The 21,916-nt window shown below is 39.0% G+C and overlaps 1 protein-coding gene across 11 annotated transcripts in view; it reads left to right on the top strand.

Moving 5' to 3' along the window:
* Positions 1-21,916, top strand: part of MCTP1 (multiple C2 and transmembrane domain containing 1) — a 557,626-nt gene that overhangs the window by 141,275 nt on the left and 394,435 nt on the right. Inside the window, exon 1 of one of the 11 annotated variants that reach the window (XM_059916788.1) lies at positions 18,899-18,982. The exons of the other annotated variants lie outside the window; for them this stretch is intronic. Coding sequence (XP_059772771.1) covers positions 18,950-18,982 — 33 coding nt within the window. The 5' untranslated portion in view covers positions 18,899-18,949. Of the gene's footprint in view, positions 1-18,898; positions 18,983-21,916 lie in introns of those variants that run through there. 11 annotated transcript variants of the gene reach the window in all.

Below are 21,916 nucleotides of genomic sequence, written 5' to 3'. Positions count from 1 at the left end.
TGTCAATTTCTCCTTTTATATCTGTTGTATTGGCTTTGTATATTTAGGTACTCCTGTATTGGGTGCATATATGTTAATGAGTGTAATCTCCTCTTCTTGTATTGATCCCTTTGTCATTAAAAATGCCCTTCTTTGTCTTTTGTTATTAGTTTTGTTTTAAAGTCTGTTTTGTCTGATATGAGTATTGCTAATCTCGCTTTCTTGTCATTTCTGTTTTCATGAAATATCTCTGTCTTCTCACTTACAGTCTGTGTGCCTTTAGTTCTGGTCAGTCTTTCGTAGGCAGCATATAGAAGGGTCTTATTTTTTTAATCTAATCGGCTACCCTTTATTTTTTATTGGAGCATTTAGTCCTTTGACATTTAAAGTAATTCTTGATAGATATGTACTTATTGCCATTTTATTACTTCTTTTCTGGTTGTTTTTATAGTTCTTCTGTGTTCATTTCTTCTTTCTGTTTCTTCCCTTGTAGTTTGATGTTTTCTTTAGTAGTATCCTTGTGATCCTTTCTTGTTATTTTTTGTGTAGCTATTTTAGGTTTTTGATTTGTGGTTACCATTGGGTTCCTGTATTTTGACCTATAACTGTATCTACTTGGCTTTAACCTGGTAGTCATTTTGTTCAAACACATTCTAAAAGATCTACATTTTTGACTCCCCTCCCCTGCATTTTGTGTTTTTGATGTCATATGTTACATCTTCATGTTTATCCTATAATTGTTTATTGTGGTTATAGTTGCTTTTATAATTCTTTGTCTTTTAATCTTCATACTGGCTTATTTAAGTGGTTGATGCTCAGTCCTTCCTATATATTTGTCTTTCCTATAGACTTTTATTCTTTTTCACTTGGAGAAGGCCCTTCAACATTTCTTTTAGGGTAAGTTTAGTATTGATGAACTCTTTTAGTTCTTGCTTGTCTGGGAAGTTCTTTATCTCTCCTTCTATTCGAAATGATAATCTTGCTGGGTAGAGTATCCCAGGTTGCAGGTTTTTCCCTTTCATTACTTTGAATATAGCATGCCGCTCCCTCTGGCCTACAGAGTTTCCTCAGAGAAATCAGCTGATAGCCTTATGGGGATTCCCTTGTATACAACTCTGTTTTTTACTTGCTGCCTTTAGAGTTCTGTCTTTATCTTTAACTATTGCCATTTTAATTATACGTCTTGGTGTAGGTCTGTTTGGGTTCATCTTGTTTGGAACCCTCTGTGCTTCCTGTACCTAGAAATCTGTTTCCTTCTTCAGATTTGGGAAGTTTTCAGCCATAATTACCTCAAATACATTATTGATCTCCTTTTCTCTTTCTTCTCCTTCTGTGACCCCTATAATGTGAATGTTGGTATGCTTAATGTTACTCCAGAGATATCTTAAATTGCTTTCAGTTTTTTAATTTTGTTTTTCCTTTTGCTGTTCTGATTGGGTGATTTCCATTATTCTATCTTCCAGATCACTTTATGCTTTCTTCTATACCACTTAGTCTGCTATTCATTCCTCTAGTATATTTTTTACTTCAGCTATTGAATTAATCATTTTGGATTGGGTCTTTTTTATATTTTCCAGTTCCTCATTAAAGTGTTTACATCAGTTCTTTTCCCTAATTCAGTTAACATTTTTATTACCAATGTTTTGAACTAGTCAGTTCTTTTATTTCTGTTTTGTTATTTTTTCAGAGGTTTTCTCTTGCTCTAGCAATCAAGAGTAGTTCCTCTGCCTTTTCATTTTGTTTAACTTTTTCTGCCTATTTGAATTTAGGTGAAACAGTTACCTATTGCGGTCTTGAAGGGGTGTTCTTATGTTTGAACATCCCTATACAGGCTGCATGTTCCCAGTGCCTTTGGTGGGAGAGCTGGATTTAACATAGGCTCAAATCACATCTTTCTTCAGGATATGCTGGTGGCTATCACCTCAGAAGGGGGTGGGGCTGGAGGTGGAGAGGCTAGAGCTGGCACCGGGTGTGAGGCAGGTCTTCCTTTCTGCTCTCTGGCTGTCACCACCCTTTTGGGGGCAGAGTCTGATCCCAAGTTGCTGGAGAAGAAGCCTTGAGGATCAGGACAAGCTGGCTCTGTTTTAAGTGTGTTTTTCTCCCTCTCCCCACACTGGGACCCTTGCAGCAGAGCTGGGGGAGTGCTGAAGCAGGGGAGGCCCATGCACAGACAGAGGTCTGATGCGCTGCCTGTGCAGGTTCCTGCTGCTCCACTCTCATGTAGCCTCAGTTGCAAGTCCCCTTTGTCCCTCACAGCCAATCACTGCTCCAACTTCTGCCATCTCTACCCTGTTTTAGAAATGCTCCACAGGGTGGTAGGCCCCATGTGGACTCTTGGTGTGTATCGGGAGGTGAGCCGTGGTAGAGTGGCTGAGGTCAGAGATCTGGGCTACTTCTGGATTGCTGCTTGAACAAGCGTCCACAATGGCCACTGCTGCCCCACCCAGGCTTCACTCCAGGAATGGATTGCTTCTCTCTCCCAAGGTCGAGTCTTTTCCCCAGTAGTGGTTGCCCCAGATCCAGTGCTGCACTGTGGAGTGAGTGTATGAGAGCATTTGGTTGGCTTGTGCTAGGGTATCTGGCAAGGCAGTTGCAGGAAACCTGGCAACTGCTAAAGCAGACCTCTCTCTGCCCTGCCTCGGGGGCAAGCCAGTGAGCTTGTGCTCCTTGTGAACAGAGTTTAGGCTTCACACAGCCCTTCTGTTTGTTCCAGTAGCCTTCCAGTCAGCTAAGGGGGCTTGTCTCTCCCATGTAGGACCCTAGGACTTAGATGTCCAGTCTGTGGCTAAAGCTGCTCACTCCCCAGGGCAGGTGTCCACCTGTGCAATCTCCCTTTTCCTCTGAGTCCCTTCCTAGGGGGACAGGTCCCAACCCAATTGCTTTTCTTCCCTTCCTACCCAGTTATTTATGTATCTTTCTTACAGCTATGGTTGTACAGGAGTCCTTCTACCAGTTTCCAGTTAATTTTCAGTGAGGAATGTTCCACATGTAGATGTATTTTTGATGTGTTTGTGGGGGAAGTGAGCACTATGTCCTCGCATTCCACCATCTTGATCCCTCCTCTCATTCAGGATTATCATGTTGTTGATGACAAAACTAGGCTTAAAGAGTCTAATAAACTTTACATGTCACATAGTGACAGTTGAGGCAGGGCTTGCACAACTGCAGTCTGTCCTTTTCATAACTAGTTATACCTCCTCTCTGCAGTGCTCCCTGCCTTCTCTTGCAGGGAGCAAGTTCTTAAACAACTTGCCAGCAACAAATACAGCATTAGATTTCATAGGGCTGTTGCTTATAACGTCTCTGAAGGTAAGCTGGGGCATTGTACTGAAGGAATTCAGGAGAAGAATATCTGCTACAAACTGAGAATAAGTAAGTTAAATACTTAGCTTAGTAATTGCTTTTGTTGACTGAGTTTTAGAATCTAGACTATTTGGGTGAATAGAAGGAAATAATCTTTGCAAAATATAATTTTTTCACAAATAATCTTTGCAAAATATAATTTTTCCACCTGTGGTTTTGATGAAATTGATCAGGGGACAGTTCCAGGCACGAGGCTAGATTTAAGGGCACATCAACATGAATCAGGAAGGCTTAGTGGCTATTGCTCTGGCTTGAGGTTGTCTAGACCTTTATTAATTCTCTTGCCCTGCCTTTTCCTAATTGTGAGGTTCTGGATGAGGTACTGAACATCTGTATGCCTCAGTTCCTTCATCCGTAAAAATAGGGGTAATAATAGTATTTACCTTATAAGACTACTGTAAACATTAAAAAAGATAATGTATGTAAAACCTCGAGCAGGGCGCATCGTAAGCTCTCCAGGAGCTGGTACTGCTACTTACCCTCACTTCTCCCTCTTCTCCTCCCTGACTTCTTCTTCCCAGTCTTCCTTCCCCACTTCACCCCTCCTTGATTTTCTTCCTCCCTAACTTCCTTCTCTCTCATCAACTTCTCATTTTCCATCTTCTATCTGTTCTCTCCACCATCCCAATTCATCCTCCTGTCTTCAGTTGAACAGATAGCTTGAGCTGGTACCTTGTCATGAATCTGAGTTATGTAACCCAGGCTCTTCCTGAGTGGACAGGGCAAACCCCCAGGAAACAGCTCACAGGGTAACAAAAACTGTCCAGGAAGACAAAGTACCTCCAGCACTGTGGGAGCACAGAAGTGAGTGGGCAGTTATCTCTGCTTGGGGACATTCCCACAGAAGGTGCCATTTCTCTGGATCATCAGAAAGGAAAAGAATAGATGGAATTGAAAAGAGAGGGAATGAATGTCAAGGCATAGAATCATCATTATTAGGACCTGTACATGTGAAAGGATCAAGTGTTTTAATGTTCCTGGAGGGTAGGAGGTTTGTGCAATGTAGAAGAGGAGGGTAATAAAGTAGTTCAGGGACAGATTTTTGAAACCTACTCCAGTGACATTGAAGTCTATTCCAATTGCAAAATTAGAGTCTGACTCTTAATAAGTTTGTTATTTTCTGAAATAGAAAATGTTTAATGACCTGGTTTGAACCAGTAAACCAGGCTATAATTTTTCTCAGTGTATTGATCCAGAATACTTTAATATTCACTGAACCCAATAAGATTTCATTTGACTTAGGACCTTGTTTATTTCACAGGACTTTTAAAATTCAGTCGTAATTGTCATCAGTATCCTCAGTTTACCATCATTATATGTATATTTTTCCTTTCTTTCTTTCTTCTTTTGTGATCTTTTGGTACTTCTGCTCCCTGACTGAAAAGTTGAGAATATGTATTATTATTCACTATATTTTTCCAAAGTTATAAAAACTGCTTCCATATTTGTTCTGAAAACATAAAGTTTTTCTTCAGTTTTATGTCTCTGCCCTGGTACTGGAGCTGTGGTGATCTAATGAAATATTGATTTTCACATGCCTCAGTGTCTGAGTCTGACCTTTTTTCTAATTTGGAAAAAAGAGGATATTTCTTTTGCCATCAGACAAAAGTGAATCAAGCCTCTAGGAAAGCAATGTAACATAGAGGTTATAATAAACCACAATTGCTATCCAGAGATTGCATATTATTTAGTCAAAGATAGTAACTGCACTGGTATTTTGAAAACTGAGAAGAAAGATAATTTTAATTAATCTATTATATTCTATAGCAAGTTGTTACTATGATAGCCTCCAATTAATCACTCCTCCCTATATCTGTGTTCCCTCTGACGTTGAGCTCGACCATGTGATTTGCTTTGACCATTAGGATATTAGCAAAGTGTTGCAAACAGAGGCTGGAAAAGCAGTTGAGCTCTTGCTGTTTTTGGAATCCACATGCTATGTGCAGAAGCCCTGGCTAGCCAGCTGGAGAATTGTGGCCCTGCCAACAGCAAGCACCAGCATATGTGGGTGAGGCCATCTTGGACTATCCAGTCCCAGCTGCAGAGCTATCTGATTGCAGCTGCATGAGTGAGTGCAGCAAAAGAACTGCCTAGCTGAACCCAGCCCCAATTGCCAACCCACTGAATTTTGAGCTAGTAAGGTGATTGTTGTTTTAAACTACTAAGTTGGAGAGGCTTGTTACACAATAATACTGATGTATACTGTATGCCATTCTTTTATATGTAATCTCACCTGTAACATACGAGAGTATACAGATATGAGAATTGAGGCTAGGTTAAATATTCAAAGGCTTTTAGTGGAATAATATTTAATAACTCAAGAGACAAATAGTTTAAAAAGCATAAACTTAAAATACTTAAAAAACTTGACTTTGGAAAAATAGTTTTCTAATATTTAGTTATTATTTATAATTTCACTTATTTACAGAATAGCCTTGAAGCATTTTATAGTATGAAAACATGCAGACTCAAGGTAATTAAGAAAGGTAGAATAATCAATCAGAAAGATAAGATGAAAAGTAAATGCAGAGTGCACTAATCCCTGTTATCAGGAGCTCAGCCTCAGTCTGACTTTCTTGTTAGCCAAGAAAAAGTGAAACATTTTGGCTTTAAACAGTTCTTATTCTAGTAGGGAGCACACAAGTTCAGCCAAAGAACAAACCTTTTTTTCTTTTTCCCATAGGAGAAATTTACTACATGGACCTTAGTTGCAGACAATAAATTTTTGACTCTTGTTTTGCAAAAGTTACCAAAATATTATTCTAATGGACATTTCTTATATTGTCTCTTATTAAAAGCTTAGTACATATGATCAATTCTTACGTCAGCTCAGGACTTCCCGAGAGGGACCAGGTAATTAGATGTGATGGTTTTCATATGAGTCCGAGGGCTTGGTCAGTATTCATAAACAGTCATCTCCAGTTTTCCCAGTACCTCCTCTGGTTTCTGTCAGGTGTTCATCACCCAAGCGATGTGTGCAGGATTGATGAATGCATTTCTTGAGCACCTGTTTGTGCTGGGCTCAGCAGGAAGCACTGGAGGGACTGTGGGGGGTGAAATAGCCGTGGCCCCTGCCCTCGTGTTTGTTAGGTAACTGTGTATACAGATAGGAATCAGTCACCGTATGTATAACCTTCTGTTGCAGTCAGTGCTACAGAGCCACAGTGCAAGGGACAAGAGCCTCCCCTGAGGAAGCAGTGTTAGAGCTGGGGTCTGTTGGGTGAGATGGTGCCACCAGATAAAGGGAGGGGCCGTGGGAGACAGCAAACCTGGCAGAGGAGGAGCCATTGGCAGCAGGACCCTGGCGTGAGTGGCCGGGGATCTGCAGGAAGGCTGGCGTGCCTGGAGCACAGAGAGCAAGAGAGTGGGGCCTGAGATAAAGCCGTGGCCATCAGGCCACCCTCACGCTCATTTCCTGCACACTTTTCTGTTTTGTTATGCGTCTTTCAAGTTTTCTCCATCGAGCACAGGATACTTTTGTATTGGGGGGAAAAAAAGTTGTTTGCAAAAAAAGGTAGTCCCTTGGAAAATCTTATAAAGAAGTATCAGTTTGCTAATCTTTTATGGCTTTCTTCTTGTGGTACTTAATGTCCTACCCAGCTCAGAGTATTTAATTTTCACAATTTAATTAAATGAGCGAGGGATGGTGAAACACACAGGTATAAAAGAACAAACACATTGTCAAAGGCGATTATCTAAATGCCTCTGAGAAGGAGAGTTATGCATTCAGCCCAAATTGTAATATGCAGTCTGTACTGATATTAACAACATTATAGGATGTTACTAGGGTGCTCTTTGTTCAATTCTGGTGATTGTGTAGTGAGAGATGTTTGTTGTTAATTCTCTATGAGATTGTCACAAGTCTTTGTTCTTTCAGATTGAATTTGACTTGGGGTAAGAACTAAATTCATTTGGAACAAAGTTTGATAAAGAAAATAGATGATCACAATGAAAAATGATAGTTATATTGAAAAATAAATACAACTCTAAGGCAACAGACTAATATTTTATGTGGCTCATAACCAAAGCTTAAGAAACTCTCAAAAATTTTTTGAGTAATGGCATAACTGGAATAAGGCTAGAGCCCCTTAGGGTGGCTATTTCAAGAGACAACACACTGATGTAACTATGCATTCTGGAATGCACATTTATAAATATCATTTTACTTCATTTATTAAAACTCATATACTCATTCATTTCTTTACTCAGTCAGTGTTTATTGAACATCTGCTATAGGACCAGCTTTATTCTAGGTGCTTGGAATACATCAATGAATAAAATAGGCAGAGACCTCTGCCCTCAAAGATTTTACATTTTAGTGTAGTGTAGCAGATAATAAAAAGTAAATGAAATTAAGTAAGTAAATTATCGTATGTTGCAAGTGATAACTACTCTGACAAAAAAAAAAAAAAAAAGTAGAGCAGAGTAAGGGGATTGGGAATGTACCCAGACCAATGTGCCTAACATTGTAAAACCAAAAATGAGACCTAAACCATAGTAAATAATGAGGTTTACTCTTTAAATTTCTCTTTATTATTAAAAAGCTTGATCCTGTTTGAAGTCCTTACCCTAAGTTCCACTTCATAATCACAACCTTGGCCACTAATTAGTCTAACTCTGGGGTTATACTAGCAGCTCTCAAAATTTCATGATCCAGTGAGTAAGGGAAAAGTTCTTGGCATCAAAACCTAGCCTCGTGAATAGAAACAGGTCTGTTGACTCAAATCCAGTCCCTTAAGTCCTGTTTCCTGGAGCTCAGCCTGGCTGCGTTAATGATCCTGTCTCTCACGTGCTCGGCCTTGCCCTTTCTCTCTTGCTCCTGTTTACAGCATCTTAGGTCTGAGAGTTATGCAGAAGTAGTGTGAGAAAGGTGGGGTTTCCTTCCTTGTTTCCAGAGGCAACTCTTTGACAACATCAGGATCTGGAAAAGCAGCTCTAGTTGTTCCTCTCCTATCCCTGAAGAGCATGAGAGCATTTCAGTAGGGCAAAGGGAAATAATTGATACAAATTTTGGCCACCAGCCATTTGCCAGACTGCGTTGAATATAGAATGTGAAGACTCCGGTTTCTGAGCATTGGAAGAATAGTTTCAATTAAAACAAAACATAACAACAAAATGAACCTGGGATTTTCCTCAAACAAATTTAAAGAGAATATTATAATTCATTGAGTGACTGATTTGTACCCTCTAATTCTACTTCCTTGTACTTGGCCAAAAAGTCTCTTCCCAGTGGAAACGAAGCACCTGTTCTCTGCTTATGGCCTTACTATCAGCAGCCCATCGCTCCTCAGTTACCTCCTAGTTTCTGGAGGGAAAAAAAAGACTCTTTCCTCACGGAAAGATTGAAGACCCCTGTATGCTTTGTGCCCTTATTTTATAGATGAGGCTGCTGTTCCCGGTGGAGGTTAGGTGAAGACCAGTTGTGGTGCGTCTTCCAGGACAACACATTTCAGTCAGATAGTTTGTTGAGTTACATTGATCTGATGCACTTGGTGAAAGCTCTGAAACTTGCATCAGATAAAGAAGATGCTGCAAGTTATGAGCTGAAAAATACCAGGCAAATAACTTGCTCTTTTCTTTTCCTGTGCTGTACCTCTCTTGTAAAAGGTTCCTGAGCTAGTGTTTATTTTAATTCTGCATGGCTTAGTAAAGAGTCCTTGATGTTTTGAGGAAACTGGACACTTTGTTTTCCTGATAGTGCTTCATAAGTATGGTTATAATCTCATATTCCCAACAAAATAAACTTGAGTCATCATTTTTTTTTAGGTCTCTTTCACTCCTTTAACTTTCAATTCTGAAATGTTTCTGATCTTTTTTTCTGTCTCTTTGGGGGGTTTTCCTTATTACTCCACCTGGTACTTACATGTTGGTGTTCCCCTGGTGGCCACTATAGGACCACTTTACAGTGTTTTTGCTGCTGTTGGAGGGACTCGTACTCTCTTCCTTTTCAAATAGCTTTATTGAGATATAATTCCCATACTGTACAATTCACCCAATTTAAAGTATACAATTCAGTGGCTTTAAATATATTCACAGAGTTGTACATCCATCACATGATCAATTTTAGAACATTTTCATTAACCCAAAAAGAAATCCTGTGCCCCTTAATTATCACCCCCCGAATCTCTCCATCCTTTCTCTTCTACCCCACCCTGCCCAGTCCTAGGCAACCACTAATCTACTTTCTGTCTCTGTAGATTTTCCTACTCTGGATATTTCATATAAATGGAATTCTATAATATGTGGTCCTTTATGACTGGCTTATTTTCACTTAGCATAATGTTTTCAAGGTTCAGCCGTGTTGTAACATCTATTAGTACCTTATTTCTTTTGTTTGCTCAGTGATATTTCATTGTGTTGATATACCACATTTTATCCATTCACCAGTTGAATAATGCTGCTGTGGACCTTTATGTATCAGTTTTTGGGTGGACACCTATTTCCCTTTCTCTTGAGGGGAATTCCTAAGAAGGCCATTGCTGGTCATATAGTAACTCTACATATAACCATTGAGAAATGGTTTGAGGAACTGCCAGAATATTTTCCAAAGTTCTCATCTACTCTTCTAGTTTGAACAGCCATAACTAGCTGTGGTGATGGTCCTGGAGCTTCAGACAAGTGCAAGGTACTCACTGCCGACCACACTTCTTATCTGGCCTCCCAGCCTTCAGCCTTTTCCTCTTCAAACCAAACCGTGCATAGAGACCAGAGTGAACTGTCTCAAAGGCATATCTAATCGCATCATTTTCCTGCTTAAAACCGTCCCATGTTTGTCCATCATCACCTGGATGAGTGCAAGTGCTCGGTGACAAGGTGTCTGAGTCCCCAGCATCTGCCCGCCACCCTTCTCTGTAGCCTCATCTTGCTCCACTCCCTGCCTCCCACTTTAGGTCCCAGCAGCACCTTGTAGCTCTGGTTCCCCTCAAACATCATGCTCAATCTTTGAACTTCAATCATATACATCTACTGCTTCGAGGCCCAGTCTGGGTTATTTCTATCCTGGGGTTTGGGATGTTAAGTGTGACTTCAAAGGTAAAGAATTGAAGGAGACATGGTTTGGAGTAATCTGGAGTTGGGTGCAGGAGATTTTGTTGAATAATTAGACATTTGGTATGCATAGATTAGATCAATGCAAAATGGGGGAATTGAAACAGATTTTCCAGACCTGATAAGTTGTGAACATTAATTTCAGGGCAAGTATAGCTTATGTATATTGTTTTGTTTACTTATTTATTCACTGAGTATTTATTGAGCACCTACTATGCGTCAAGCGCTATTCTAACCCTAGGGATACACCAGTCAGTAGCACAGAATCCCTGTCCTCATGGGGTTTATATTTTATTAAGAAAAACACAATAAAGAAACAAGTGAAAAGCATTCAGGTAGTAATGAGTGTTAGGAGTAACACAGGACAGTCTGATTTTATGGTGTCCTTGCATGGTGTTGCGGAAAACTTAGATGGCCAGAGAAAGCCTCGCTGAGTTGGCAATGTTTGAGCTGATATCTAAAAGACAAGGAGCCAACCAGTTGAAGATCCAGGGCTATAAATTCCAAATGAAGGGGTCATCAGGGGCAAAGGTGCTGAGACTCAGGTGGCAGCTGAGGTTAATTATCTAATAGTAGAGAGAGAGCTTGTGATCATATTATTGCTCTATCCTCTATGTAACAGTATATATTTAAAACTGTTCCATCAAAACTCAAACTAGGCAATTGACATACCTGGAAGTAAACAAATATATACTTGTATTAGTCTTCTTGGACTGCCATAACATAATACCACAGACTGGGTGGCTTAAACAACAGAAATTTATTTTCTCATCATTATGGAGGCTAGAAGTTCAAGGTCAGGGTGCCAGCACATTTGGTTTCTGGTGCAAGCTTTCTTCCTGGGTTGCAGATAGTCACCTTCTCGCTGTGTATTCACATGGTTTTTCTTCTGTGCACGCGCAGAGAAAGAGAGAGCTCTCTGGTGTCTCTTCCTCCTCTTATAAGGATACCAATCCCCTCAAATTAGGGCACCACCCTTATTATTACATTTGACTCTAATTACCTACCTGAAGACCCCATTTTCAAATGCCATCAAGTTGGAGGTTAGGGCTTGAACATGTGATTTTGGGAGGACACAATTCTGTCCAAAACAATACTACAAGACCCGTTTTGCAAATAAGGACACTAGAAGGTTAAATAACTTGACAAAAGTTGGTAGGTGGTAGAGCCAGTATTTGAACCTGGGCGGTCTGGTTCAGAATTTCTTCTCTAAACACTACACTGTTCTTTATCAGTACCCTGTTTCCAATCTCACCAGCACTTGACACGGTTGACAGTATCCCCCTACATGAGCCACTTCATCTCTAGGCCTCTGTGAACTATAAAGAGTTTTAAATTTTATTTTATTTAATTAATTTTAATTTCTTGCTTTCTTGGCTATTCTTTTTCTGTCTTACTTGCTGGTTTTCTTCCTCCATCAGCAAGGGTACAGATCCCTAGAGCTCTGTCCTCAGCCCCCTTTTCACACACGCCCTGGGCTCATGGCTTAAAATATCATCTCTGCACTGCTGACTCTCAAATGTACATCTCTGTGCTGGTCTTCTCCCATGAGCTCCAGACTTACAGAGTCAGTGGCCTACCTTGCATCTCCATTTTGATTTCTGATAGGATCTCAAACTTAACATTGGCCAAGACAAAACTATTGATTCCTCCCTCTACCCAACCCTGCAAAAAATCCCCTTCCTAAAAGCTTTTCATGCTTCAATTAATGACAGGAAGGCCATGGAAGGTGCATAACTATACTCAGTGCAAATTGAACCAGATTCTCTTTGGAGTGCTATTTTGGATTCCTGTGGTCAGTTTTTGGATAGGTGGTGAAAGTCTATGGAAGTGTTCTAGTAAGAGAGCTGGTGCCCATAACACAGGACCTGACTTTCTGTTGTACATGTTCCAGCCAGTTACACGCTGCAGATACTATGAAAAATAGGTTCTTGGCCACAGCATCACAGCAAAATGTTAGAAGAGGATTGGGAATCAAAAGCTGAGAGTAGCTTTTAAGATGATAAGAGTGTTTTATTTTTTCATTTATTTTGTAATTGGGGTATAGTTGTTTTACTGTGTTGTGTTAGTTTCTACTGTACAGTGAAGTGGAGTTCCCTGTGCTATACAGCAGGTTCTCATTAGCTCTCTATTTTATACATATTAGTGTATATATGTCAGTCCCAATCTCCCAATTCATCCCACCCCCCCCTTCCCCCTCCTTGGTGTCCATACGTTTGTTCTCTACGTCTGTGTCTCTATTTCTGCCTTGCAAACAAGTTCATCTGTACCATTTTTCTAGATTGGAATCTAGATAAGAATGTTTTAAAGCATCATTTTGAGTCCTTTGTTTAATCCATACATCGTTGAATCAGACTTTCCCATTTTGTAAAGTGCCTTTTCCCATTTTATAAAGATAGTCTGACAGGTAGTATGTGCTTTCCCACACAGATCTGTCAGTTCACTCATTTTTATCCACCACCTCCACCTATGGTTCAAATTTGAAAACTTTCTGAAGCAGCGAATGCCAGTCAGCTAGAGGCAGTTCGATGAAAAGTCAAAAGTAAAAATTTGTCTTAAACCGTTATTTAAGTGGGATCCTAAGCTCCACCACAGTAGGTAACTGTTGGATGGATAAAGGCTGGGGCTTTTGTGGCATCCCTGAGGCCCCAGGTTGGGTACACAAACAGGATAGTGCTATTAAATTCATATATATGACCCTTAGAAACCTTTTCTTCTTTATGCATTTAGACATCCAAGAATGTCTCAGAAACTCTTATTTGTAAATTGCTCCATGACTTTATCCGAAAAAATCAGATCTTGTTACAATCCAAATGCTTTCTTGGAAACCAAAAGTATAATCTCCTTCTGAATGGTAAATTCTGCTTCTACTGAAGAAGCCCAATGATGTCTTCAATGAAAGGGGGCGACAAATATTTCTCATGAAAGGAGGTGGGTGTTTTTTCTTGCAAACCTCAGGATGGATGTCATCTCTTAAAGGAAAAGTATTTTCCCTTCTGAAATATACATTATGGATCCTCAGTGGCATGTAACTTTGGTGAAGCCTGCAGTGAGTCTAAGCTTGTGAATCTTGTTTACAGTTTTTTCCCTAAACCAGTGGATTAGAAAAATCAAACTCTTTACATATTATGTTCTATTCTCCCAATTTTTTAAAAAAGGCTTTATTTCACCTTCATGTTTTTTAAAAAAATTTATTTATTTATTTATTTATTTTGGCTGCGTTGGGTCTTCGTTGCTGCGCGCAGGCTTTCTCTAGTTGCGGCGAGCGGGGGCTACTCTTCGTTGCGGTGCGCGGGCTTCTCATTGCAGTGGCTTCTCTTGTTGCGGAGCACAGGCTCTAGGCACGCGGGCTTCGGTAGTTGCAGCACATGGGCTCAGTAGTTGCGGTGCTTGGGCTCAGTAGTTGTGGCTCACGGGCTCTAGAGCACAGGCTCAGCAGTTCTGGTGCACGGGCTTAGTTGCTCCGCAGCATGTGGGATCTTCCCAGACCAGGGATTGAACCCATGTCCCCTGCATTGGCAGGCAATGTGCCACCAGAGAAATCCCTATTCTCCCAATTTTTTAAAGAGAGTATTTTAATAATTTTGTTTTTTAATTTGTATAGTTGATACATGCACGGGGCCCTTTGTTCAAAAGGTACTAAATGACCCAGTGAAAATTCTCTTTCTCATACTGTGTTCTGTTACTTAGTTCTTCCAGGGGGGAACCAGGGTTACTAATTTCTGGACACATACAATACTGTACTCTTTTGACCACTGAGTTTATATTAACTTGAAAGTCAGTGTAAATCACTTAAATTTTGAATATAGTTTTAAAATTTTATACTATAATTATGTAAGTAAATGATATTAGCTGAGGACAACAAATAGACTCACAAGAAAAGTTTCAGTTCTAATAAGTATTTCTTTCATTCTTGTATTATATTTCCATAATATTTTTATTACATCTTACATGTTCTTTGCTAAGTATCTCATTTCATTGATTCTGAGGTGAACTTTTATTTCACATTTTAACATTTCGGAAACGAAATTGTTTCTTGTAATTGTTGGCATCTGACATTTAGTTGGCAATTTTTTATTAATTGCTCAATAAATAATGGTACGACACAAAATAATTGTGTCTTAGATTAGATTAGATGATTCTTCTCTGATTTTTTTTCTTGAAACAGATGACAAATTGGAATTATAGTGGATAAAAAAAATGAGAAGGTTGCTAGATTTCTTTTTAGACCTCCAAATAAAAATTTAAAACATTTTAAAGTTTATTCCCAATCATAATTGCTTTTAGACTTTTAGGCTATGGCGGGATGAATATAACTAGCATTTAAAAAATACAATATGCTGACTTTCATATGTCACTTGATATTGTAGATGAAGAAGTACTGTGGGAGATTTTAAGCACAATGTTTAATAAGGTGATTAAATCTATATGTTTTTAAAATGCTAGTGTTAAGGCATTTATTCTAGGTGCAACCCCACTGAAATTAACTAGAGAACTGTCCTCTGGCATTATTCAGAGAAGAGTTTAGTTATTGGGAAAATGTCCAGCAGCACCTTCACTATAGCTGCTTTGTATGCAAGGTACAGAAAAGGTATCCTCATCCGTATTGACATGTGGATATGAGCTTTTTTCTCATAAGACATTACAGACAGCGGTCCAGTGGATAGAGTGCTATAGTGTGTGTGCTGCTTTTAAAATATTTGTTGTGTTCTTTCTACCCGCCTGGCGCTGTATTAGGTACTGAAGTGCAGGAAAGACCAAGATAAATCAGAAGTGGATGATTCCTCAGAGCTTGGGTCTATTAGAATATGTAAGTAGTGTGCAAATAGCTAGAAAGACAAATTAGAGAGTAATCAGTGCCATAAAAGGTACATAGATAGAGAAACATTTCATCTACCAGAGGACGATAAGGAGAGCTTCATAGAGAAAGTACTCCTACAAAATTGACTGAAAATTAACAACCCAGGAAGTTCATTAGTTATTTGGGTTAGTTATTGGAAAAAATAATTCCACTGACTTCTTATGTTCAACTCAATTGAAATAGACCCTTTTCCAAGATAAAAGCAGTATTTTTTTATATGTATGGTTTTCAGTAAAAAGTTTGTATACATCAAAATTCTTTCTGGATAGTCTCCCCTTGTTATTTGATGAGTGTAGCACAAAGTTAAAACAGGTGAAATTGCTTAAAGGATTGAGAGTGTGAGCTATGTGAGCAAAACACCTCAGATTAACCAACCGTAAAGGCAGCTGGCTTGGTGTGAAGGAGAAGATCGCAGACTTGGTCATGCTGTCTGCCCCAAGCTGTGATAGAAACTTTGTGGGACTCAGCACTTCCCATTTATTTCAAGCCTTTGTTCTTCAGGATGCCACAAAAGGGAACAAATCTTCCTGGGTCCATTTCCCTAATCTAGATCAGTATCAAGTAACTCATCTACTTTTTTTTAAGGAGGCACCATTGTCACTAGTTACTATAAAAACAGATGCAAAATAGACGACAGACATTTCCAATAGAATTTAAGTCATCATTTGAACAAAAATGGATTGGCAGTTGGAGATTTATACCTTGTGTATTTTTTTGATTAAAAAGGAGGCGCAACTTTAATTTTAGTCAGAACCTTGGACATCTGAGCATGTTTTAGGACCTTATTTATTGTAGATTGTAAAGTATCTCCAAAGGAATCTTTTACATTAGCACCAGGAGTTGATGCTTTCTTTTTCCTCTTAAAAATAATAAGCCCCCTCATATGGCACCTACTCCTGAGGAAGAGGGGTTGTTTTGTTGAGCTCTTAAGATAAAGAGTCCCAAGGAAGTATCCTTGGACTTCAGAAACTTACAGAGAGATGTAATTGACAGCAGAAATCTGTAGTCAGGTACTACTGCAATAAATTTTTTCACCTACTGTTTTAGTATAATGAAGAGTCCTTTTAAATGCTCAGATCGACCATAGAAATTCTGATTTTGGCTGAACTTAAGCCTCACCAGTGACTGTGATCTTGGGAGCAGGCCAGTCAGAGGAGAAGTTTAATAATAAAATTACTAATATTCTATGCCACATATTTATGGCATACAATATATGTAGCTACTACCATCTGAATATCTACTTTGCCTATGGATGTATCTAGTAAGGTCAATGTGTCACTTAGGGCTTTGCTAGTGACTACAAAAAATAAAGTCAAGCATTTCGGTGGCTTAACACAGTAGATTTTTTCTCACATAACTTTCAGTATGTGTGTTTTTGAAGTTTTTCTGGAATCCAGGGTCCTTCCATATGGGGCTGTGCTATTTACTAGGGGTCTTAAAGTCCTCTGTGTTCAGGCAGAAAGATAACATAAAGAAGAGAGAAGAGCAAACACAGCCTTCTCTCATCCACCTTGGCTAGTAAGTGACACACTTCTCTTGCATTTATGACATTCCTCTGATGTGAACCAGTCTTATGGACCCATCTAGATGCAACAGTAGCTGGGAAATGTCACTAGCTGGGCAGCTGCTTTCTAGGAAAACACACCAAAAAAGAGTGGGTAAGTTTGCTGGATCCACAGGATCTGTCTTACAGCAGGGAGTATACAAATTTTGTTAGAGAGTAAGCTGTCTCTGCACAGTTAGAGTTGATCACACCAGATTAGAGAAGATGCTGTGAAACGTCCAGTTGTAATTTGTTTTGAAAAGCTGTGTTGCTTTGAGGAAAATATTTCATGCTCACCAGTTGAGTGTAAGAATTTCTTGAAACAGATAACCAGGATATGATGATAATAAACACTCACAAGTCAACCAGACACAGATTAGTGGTTTACTTATTATAAGCATAGTCTATTAATGTTTTGTTGTACGATTCTGAGAATCTAGTAAACCCACTTACTCTTTTTTTTTTTTAATTTTGCATATCCCTTTTAAAAGGAAATGGGAATTTATGCAAAAGTACTTTTGGCTTGGTTTGCTTGTCTGCAAACATTTGAGCTGGTGAAGTATGGATATAAAGAAATTGTCTTCTGACAAAGGTATTAACCTACAGCAGAATGTCATGACTAGGAACTGTTGTACTCAGAGACATAAGGTAGGTGTGTAAGAAATAGCACCCTTATTAAAGTCAGTATGTTTTTCTTCTGATCTTATTTTCTGCTTCTGTGTGACCCTAGGCAAGTCCTCACTATTTTCAACTGTAAAATTAGACTTGAACCTGATTTAGTGCCTGACTCTTTCTGGCACTAAAAATTTTTATCAATCTAGAGTTAGAAGACTCTGGAATTTAAAGGAATAGAAGTCATATTCTAAAGAGTTCATTAAATATTGAATAGCCTGAAGAGTTCAGAGTAAAGAGAATATTGCTAGCATATCAAGCACTTCATTGGTGAGCAACAAAGTAGCCATCTTTTGAGTATTTATATTCAGAGAAAAACATATTTAAAATCTAAATAAATCTAATAATGATTTTGTAGAATTTTGTTGTTCCTCTCAGCATTGTAAATTCACTCTGGTTTGTTTCATTCTTATTTTTCCATTGGTACTCTGCCTTGCTTTTGCTTTAAGAGTGCATCCTCCTATATTGGAAAATGTAGGTCTTTTTTTGGTATTAGGGGAAAACCTAAGTGGTCAAGACTGAGTGTGTTGAACGTGAACATCCCTGAATCCTGGATGGTCTGTGAGAGCAGCCACACTTTCTGAAGAAAAATGTCACTGACCTCAGGCTGTGTGTTGACTAGTTCAGACTATTGGTAAACTTGTATATACACTGAAGCTGCCCTTATTAGATAACCTTCAAGTGCCAGGCATTGACTAGTTTTTCAATGAAAACAATTTTACCTCGATTTAATACCACTTTTCTTTTGTGATTTATTTGAATGACATAGTATTATTTTCACTTAAAAAAAAAAAGGAGCATCCATCATATACTAGATACTTGAGCAATAGATAGCTACCTATTAATTCTACCTCTTAATATTTTCCCTGGATTTTCATCCTTTCAAGACTGTGCTGATTCTTCTAGATTTCTTTTAACCAGTGCTAAGAAACCTTGACAAATATTTATTAGCATCCTCTAGGCGTGAGGGACCTTATTACATGTGTTGGTGGACATTATGGTACATAAGAAACAGTATCAGAAGGTGCAAAATGGAAAGGTTTCTGGATATGAGTGATTTATCAATTGTTAGCAAAGCCAATTTTCCTTTATGATAGGGGGATCAATGTTATGAAATTGATTTGATTTGAGGGCTGCTGGGATGCCTTAATGGTCTAAAAACTTTGTAAGCTGCCTAGGTCTTTGAGATTCCATTGTTGTATTCCATCCCCTCTGCTTTGCTCTTTTAAAATGTATTACTGGCTTGTGTTTGAGCCATAACACATTAAGCTTGTTATTAATCATTAACACCTTGCTGTGAATAATTTTGTGAGGTTGCTCTATGCCAGTTAATAAGGTGTGTCAAGGCCTGGGACTTGGCAGGAGGCAGCTGCTCTGACTTTTAGCAAAGGTTCTTAGTTTCCATCTGGTTCTCCTCGTGGGATCCAGAGTCGGGCTGGCTGCTCTCATAACTGTACCTGGAATGAAGAGCACTTGAAGGGAGTATGGAAAAATCCCTTTCCTCTAGGACAGCTCAGGTGAGGCTCAGTCTTTAAAGAAACTGTTACTGGAGACTGTGAGGAAAAAAAGATAAAACCTGTTGTATGGAAATAAAGAGGAATGCAGAGCACAGATATGTTATCTTTCCTAACTATAGTACACACCCAGATTGGTTTGGCAGATACCTTTACCTTGACTTAACCATGTTATTGGAAAGTGATCCCCCAAATTCCCTTTTGGTATAATCGTGTCATATGGCCTCTGAATGGTGAAACTAAATAGACTGAATATTGACTGATATTTCCCTGGCTCTGTTGCACCTGAAGAAAATTGCTTTTCATGCTGTATATTAGCATATCATTCTTCCCTGCTTGAGAATTGTGAATGATCAGTACTGGGACAAAAGAAGAGAAATACCTTTAGAATTTGAGGAACTTTCTAGATACATGGAGGTGAGGGGCACATGGCCCCTGAAGAATGGAGTAACTAAACTAAGAGCTCAGAAAAGTGAGAGCTAAAGCCAAACTTCATAGTTACTTCTTAGTTTTACTTAAGGTTTGCTGTATATGACAACCTTTGTATTCCTACCAGATTTATTTCTGTAAAAGTTATATGCTAATTCTATTTTATCTTTTTATTATGACCTACTAAAAATACTTTCGTAATAAAATGTTACTGTTATTTATAAATAGTGAATGATACTAATATGAGAACTTTGGGAAAGGTCTTTTTCTTGACTCAGCTTAAAGTTCTCATCTAGTTTTATATTCTTATGGGAAGTGCTACTCTTCACTTATTAAAAGAAAATGCCCTGAAGCATTTCAATGCCGTGTCCTCCAGAGTACCTGATTCATAGGATGAACTAAGTAGATGTTGACTTGGAAACATAATCTCCCTCTTCATGTATTTTTAGATTGAAAATGAGTATTGATTAATGGTATCAAAGTAAACTACTTTAAATACAGAACTCTCTAAATGAACTCCTAGCTTATAACGTACCCATGTTTCATGCTCTCTCTGGGTTCATTTGTTTTATCTCTATCATAATTAACACTCAACTAAAGTTAGTATGAGTTTTTTCTGCATTGTTATTTTTGGTACAGTAAACTTTGAATAAAGTATTTACTCTTGTGTTGTAGAATACTGTTTTTACATGATAAATATTCTGCTGCTCATAGAATAGCTTCTCAAGTATAATTTTATTCTTTGATTATTAGTCTGTAAAAATGTACTGCCAATTTTGTTTTTTAAAGCATGCTTACCACTTGGGTGGTATTCCCTTTCCTTGCCCTTCAAAATGACTGTTCTGGTCCAGTGAGATAGGGTCAATACAGATATTCGTGGTCTGTGCTTTCAAAACAGCATGTGGCCTGATAAGCTATATGGAACCTTTAAATCTTAGGTTTACTGCCAAGCACAGAATTCCCAGGAGTTCGGCAACTATGTTTAATTCATTTTTGTGGCCCCAGCACCTAGAACAGGGCCTGGCCATCAGAAGGTCCTCAATCAATGTTTGTTGAAGTGAATAGAAATACAGGCAAGTAAGTCAGGATTCTCTAGTTTTCAAGTGATTAAAAAAAAAAAAAAAAGCCAGCTCAAACCAGCAAGAACAAAATAGGAATTTATTGGCTCAGGTATCTGAGATGTCCAGGGCTTCAGACTTGCCAGGATCCAAGGTCTCCCCAGTGTTAACAGAACACTGTGCTTCTCCCTTTCTCTCTCTGTGCAGGACTCTGCTGTCCTCTATGTTGGCAGGTTCCCTGCGTTTGGAAGCAAAGGGGACGTCCAGCAGCTTCAGACTTACATTGCCTTGACAGCTGGCCTTCTCAGGAAGAGAAGTGTCTCTGTAGATAGCTTCAGCCCAAGTCCCAGGTCTGACCTCTGAGTCTCAGTGGTCTGACTTCGGTGGCCTCACCGTCCCTGAAACCATCCGTTTGCATAGGGGGAACAGTGTATTCTGGCCAGACCTGGGTCAAGGACAGCCCCCCTGCGGTCAGCTCCCTGCAGATGATCACCACCTCAGGGAAATGTTATTAAAAAAAAAAGAATGGTAGCAGTTGACAACAGATCGCGAATGCAAAATACACTGTAAATTTGACTAGGTTAATCTCCTTCCAATGAGCTATATGCTTCTGGTAGTCTTGGTGATTTTAGGGACTCAGTAAAAGATTTAAACCTCCACGTAGAGTCTTTGGGCCTCTAATCTTGTAAGATGTGGTGGGAAAAAATGTATTCCCTCTCCTAAGTGTGAGAATGTTAAAAGCTTAACCATCGTTTTTGCCCTGGGTGTTATGCCCATTGAGGACTGAATTATTTTTCTCTTAAAGATGCATCATGCTGGAATGGGCCTCCTAGGCCAAGTTCTGTTTAGCCTAACATTCGTTCCTGCTGCTGCTCGTGGTGACTCTGTTAAGGGACAATTCCTGGACTTTCCTCTAAGCCATGCTCCCAGGGCTCCATCCTGGTGGCAGAAGCTCTCCAAGACAAGATAGACAAACGAGGCCCTAATAATGACCCCAAGTTCCCTGAGAAAGTCCATTTCTGAGTTAACACAGTACCTTGACCCTGAGTTAAAGTACTGTCTTATGTTCATGAGGTCAGGAGAAGTTAAGAGTCATATCAAAAACTCTAAACCCTAACAGTAAACTGTCTTCTTTCTCCCCTTGGTTTGCAAATACAAGATGTACTTGCCCGTTGTCTGGGGCCCTCTATTACTCCTGAGATAGTAATTCCTGCAGACTTTGACTTGTATTGTCATTTCGTGACTGTCTGGAGAAATTGTAGTAATTAAAAGTATTGGAAAGTAAGGTTTTAGCAGAATATAATAAAATTTCAATGAATATTCAAATAAACTTGTTTTCATTATACTGAGATGTTGAGTAAATTCATATATCAGTATGCTACTCTTATTTCATGTTATGGATATTTTTAAATTTATGGGAAAAGATTAATCTTTAAAGAATTTCCTATCA

The sequence above is a fragment of the Balaenoptera ricei genome, chromosome 3 (genome assembly GCF_028023285.1).
Source record: "Balaenoptera ricei isolate mBalRic1 chromosome 3, mBalRic1.hap2, whole genome shotgun sequence".
Lineage (NCBI taxonomy): Eukaryota > Metazoa > Chordata > Mammalia > Artiodactyla > Balaenopteridae > Balaenoptera > Balaenoptera ricei.
Note: the sequence above shows the minus strand (reverse complement) of the source record. Positions and strands in the feature narration are given on the sequence as shown.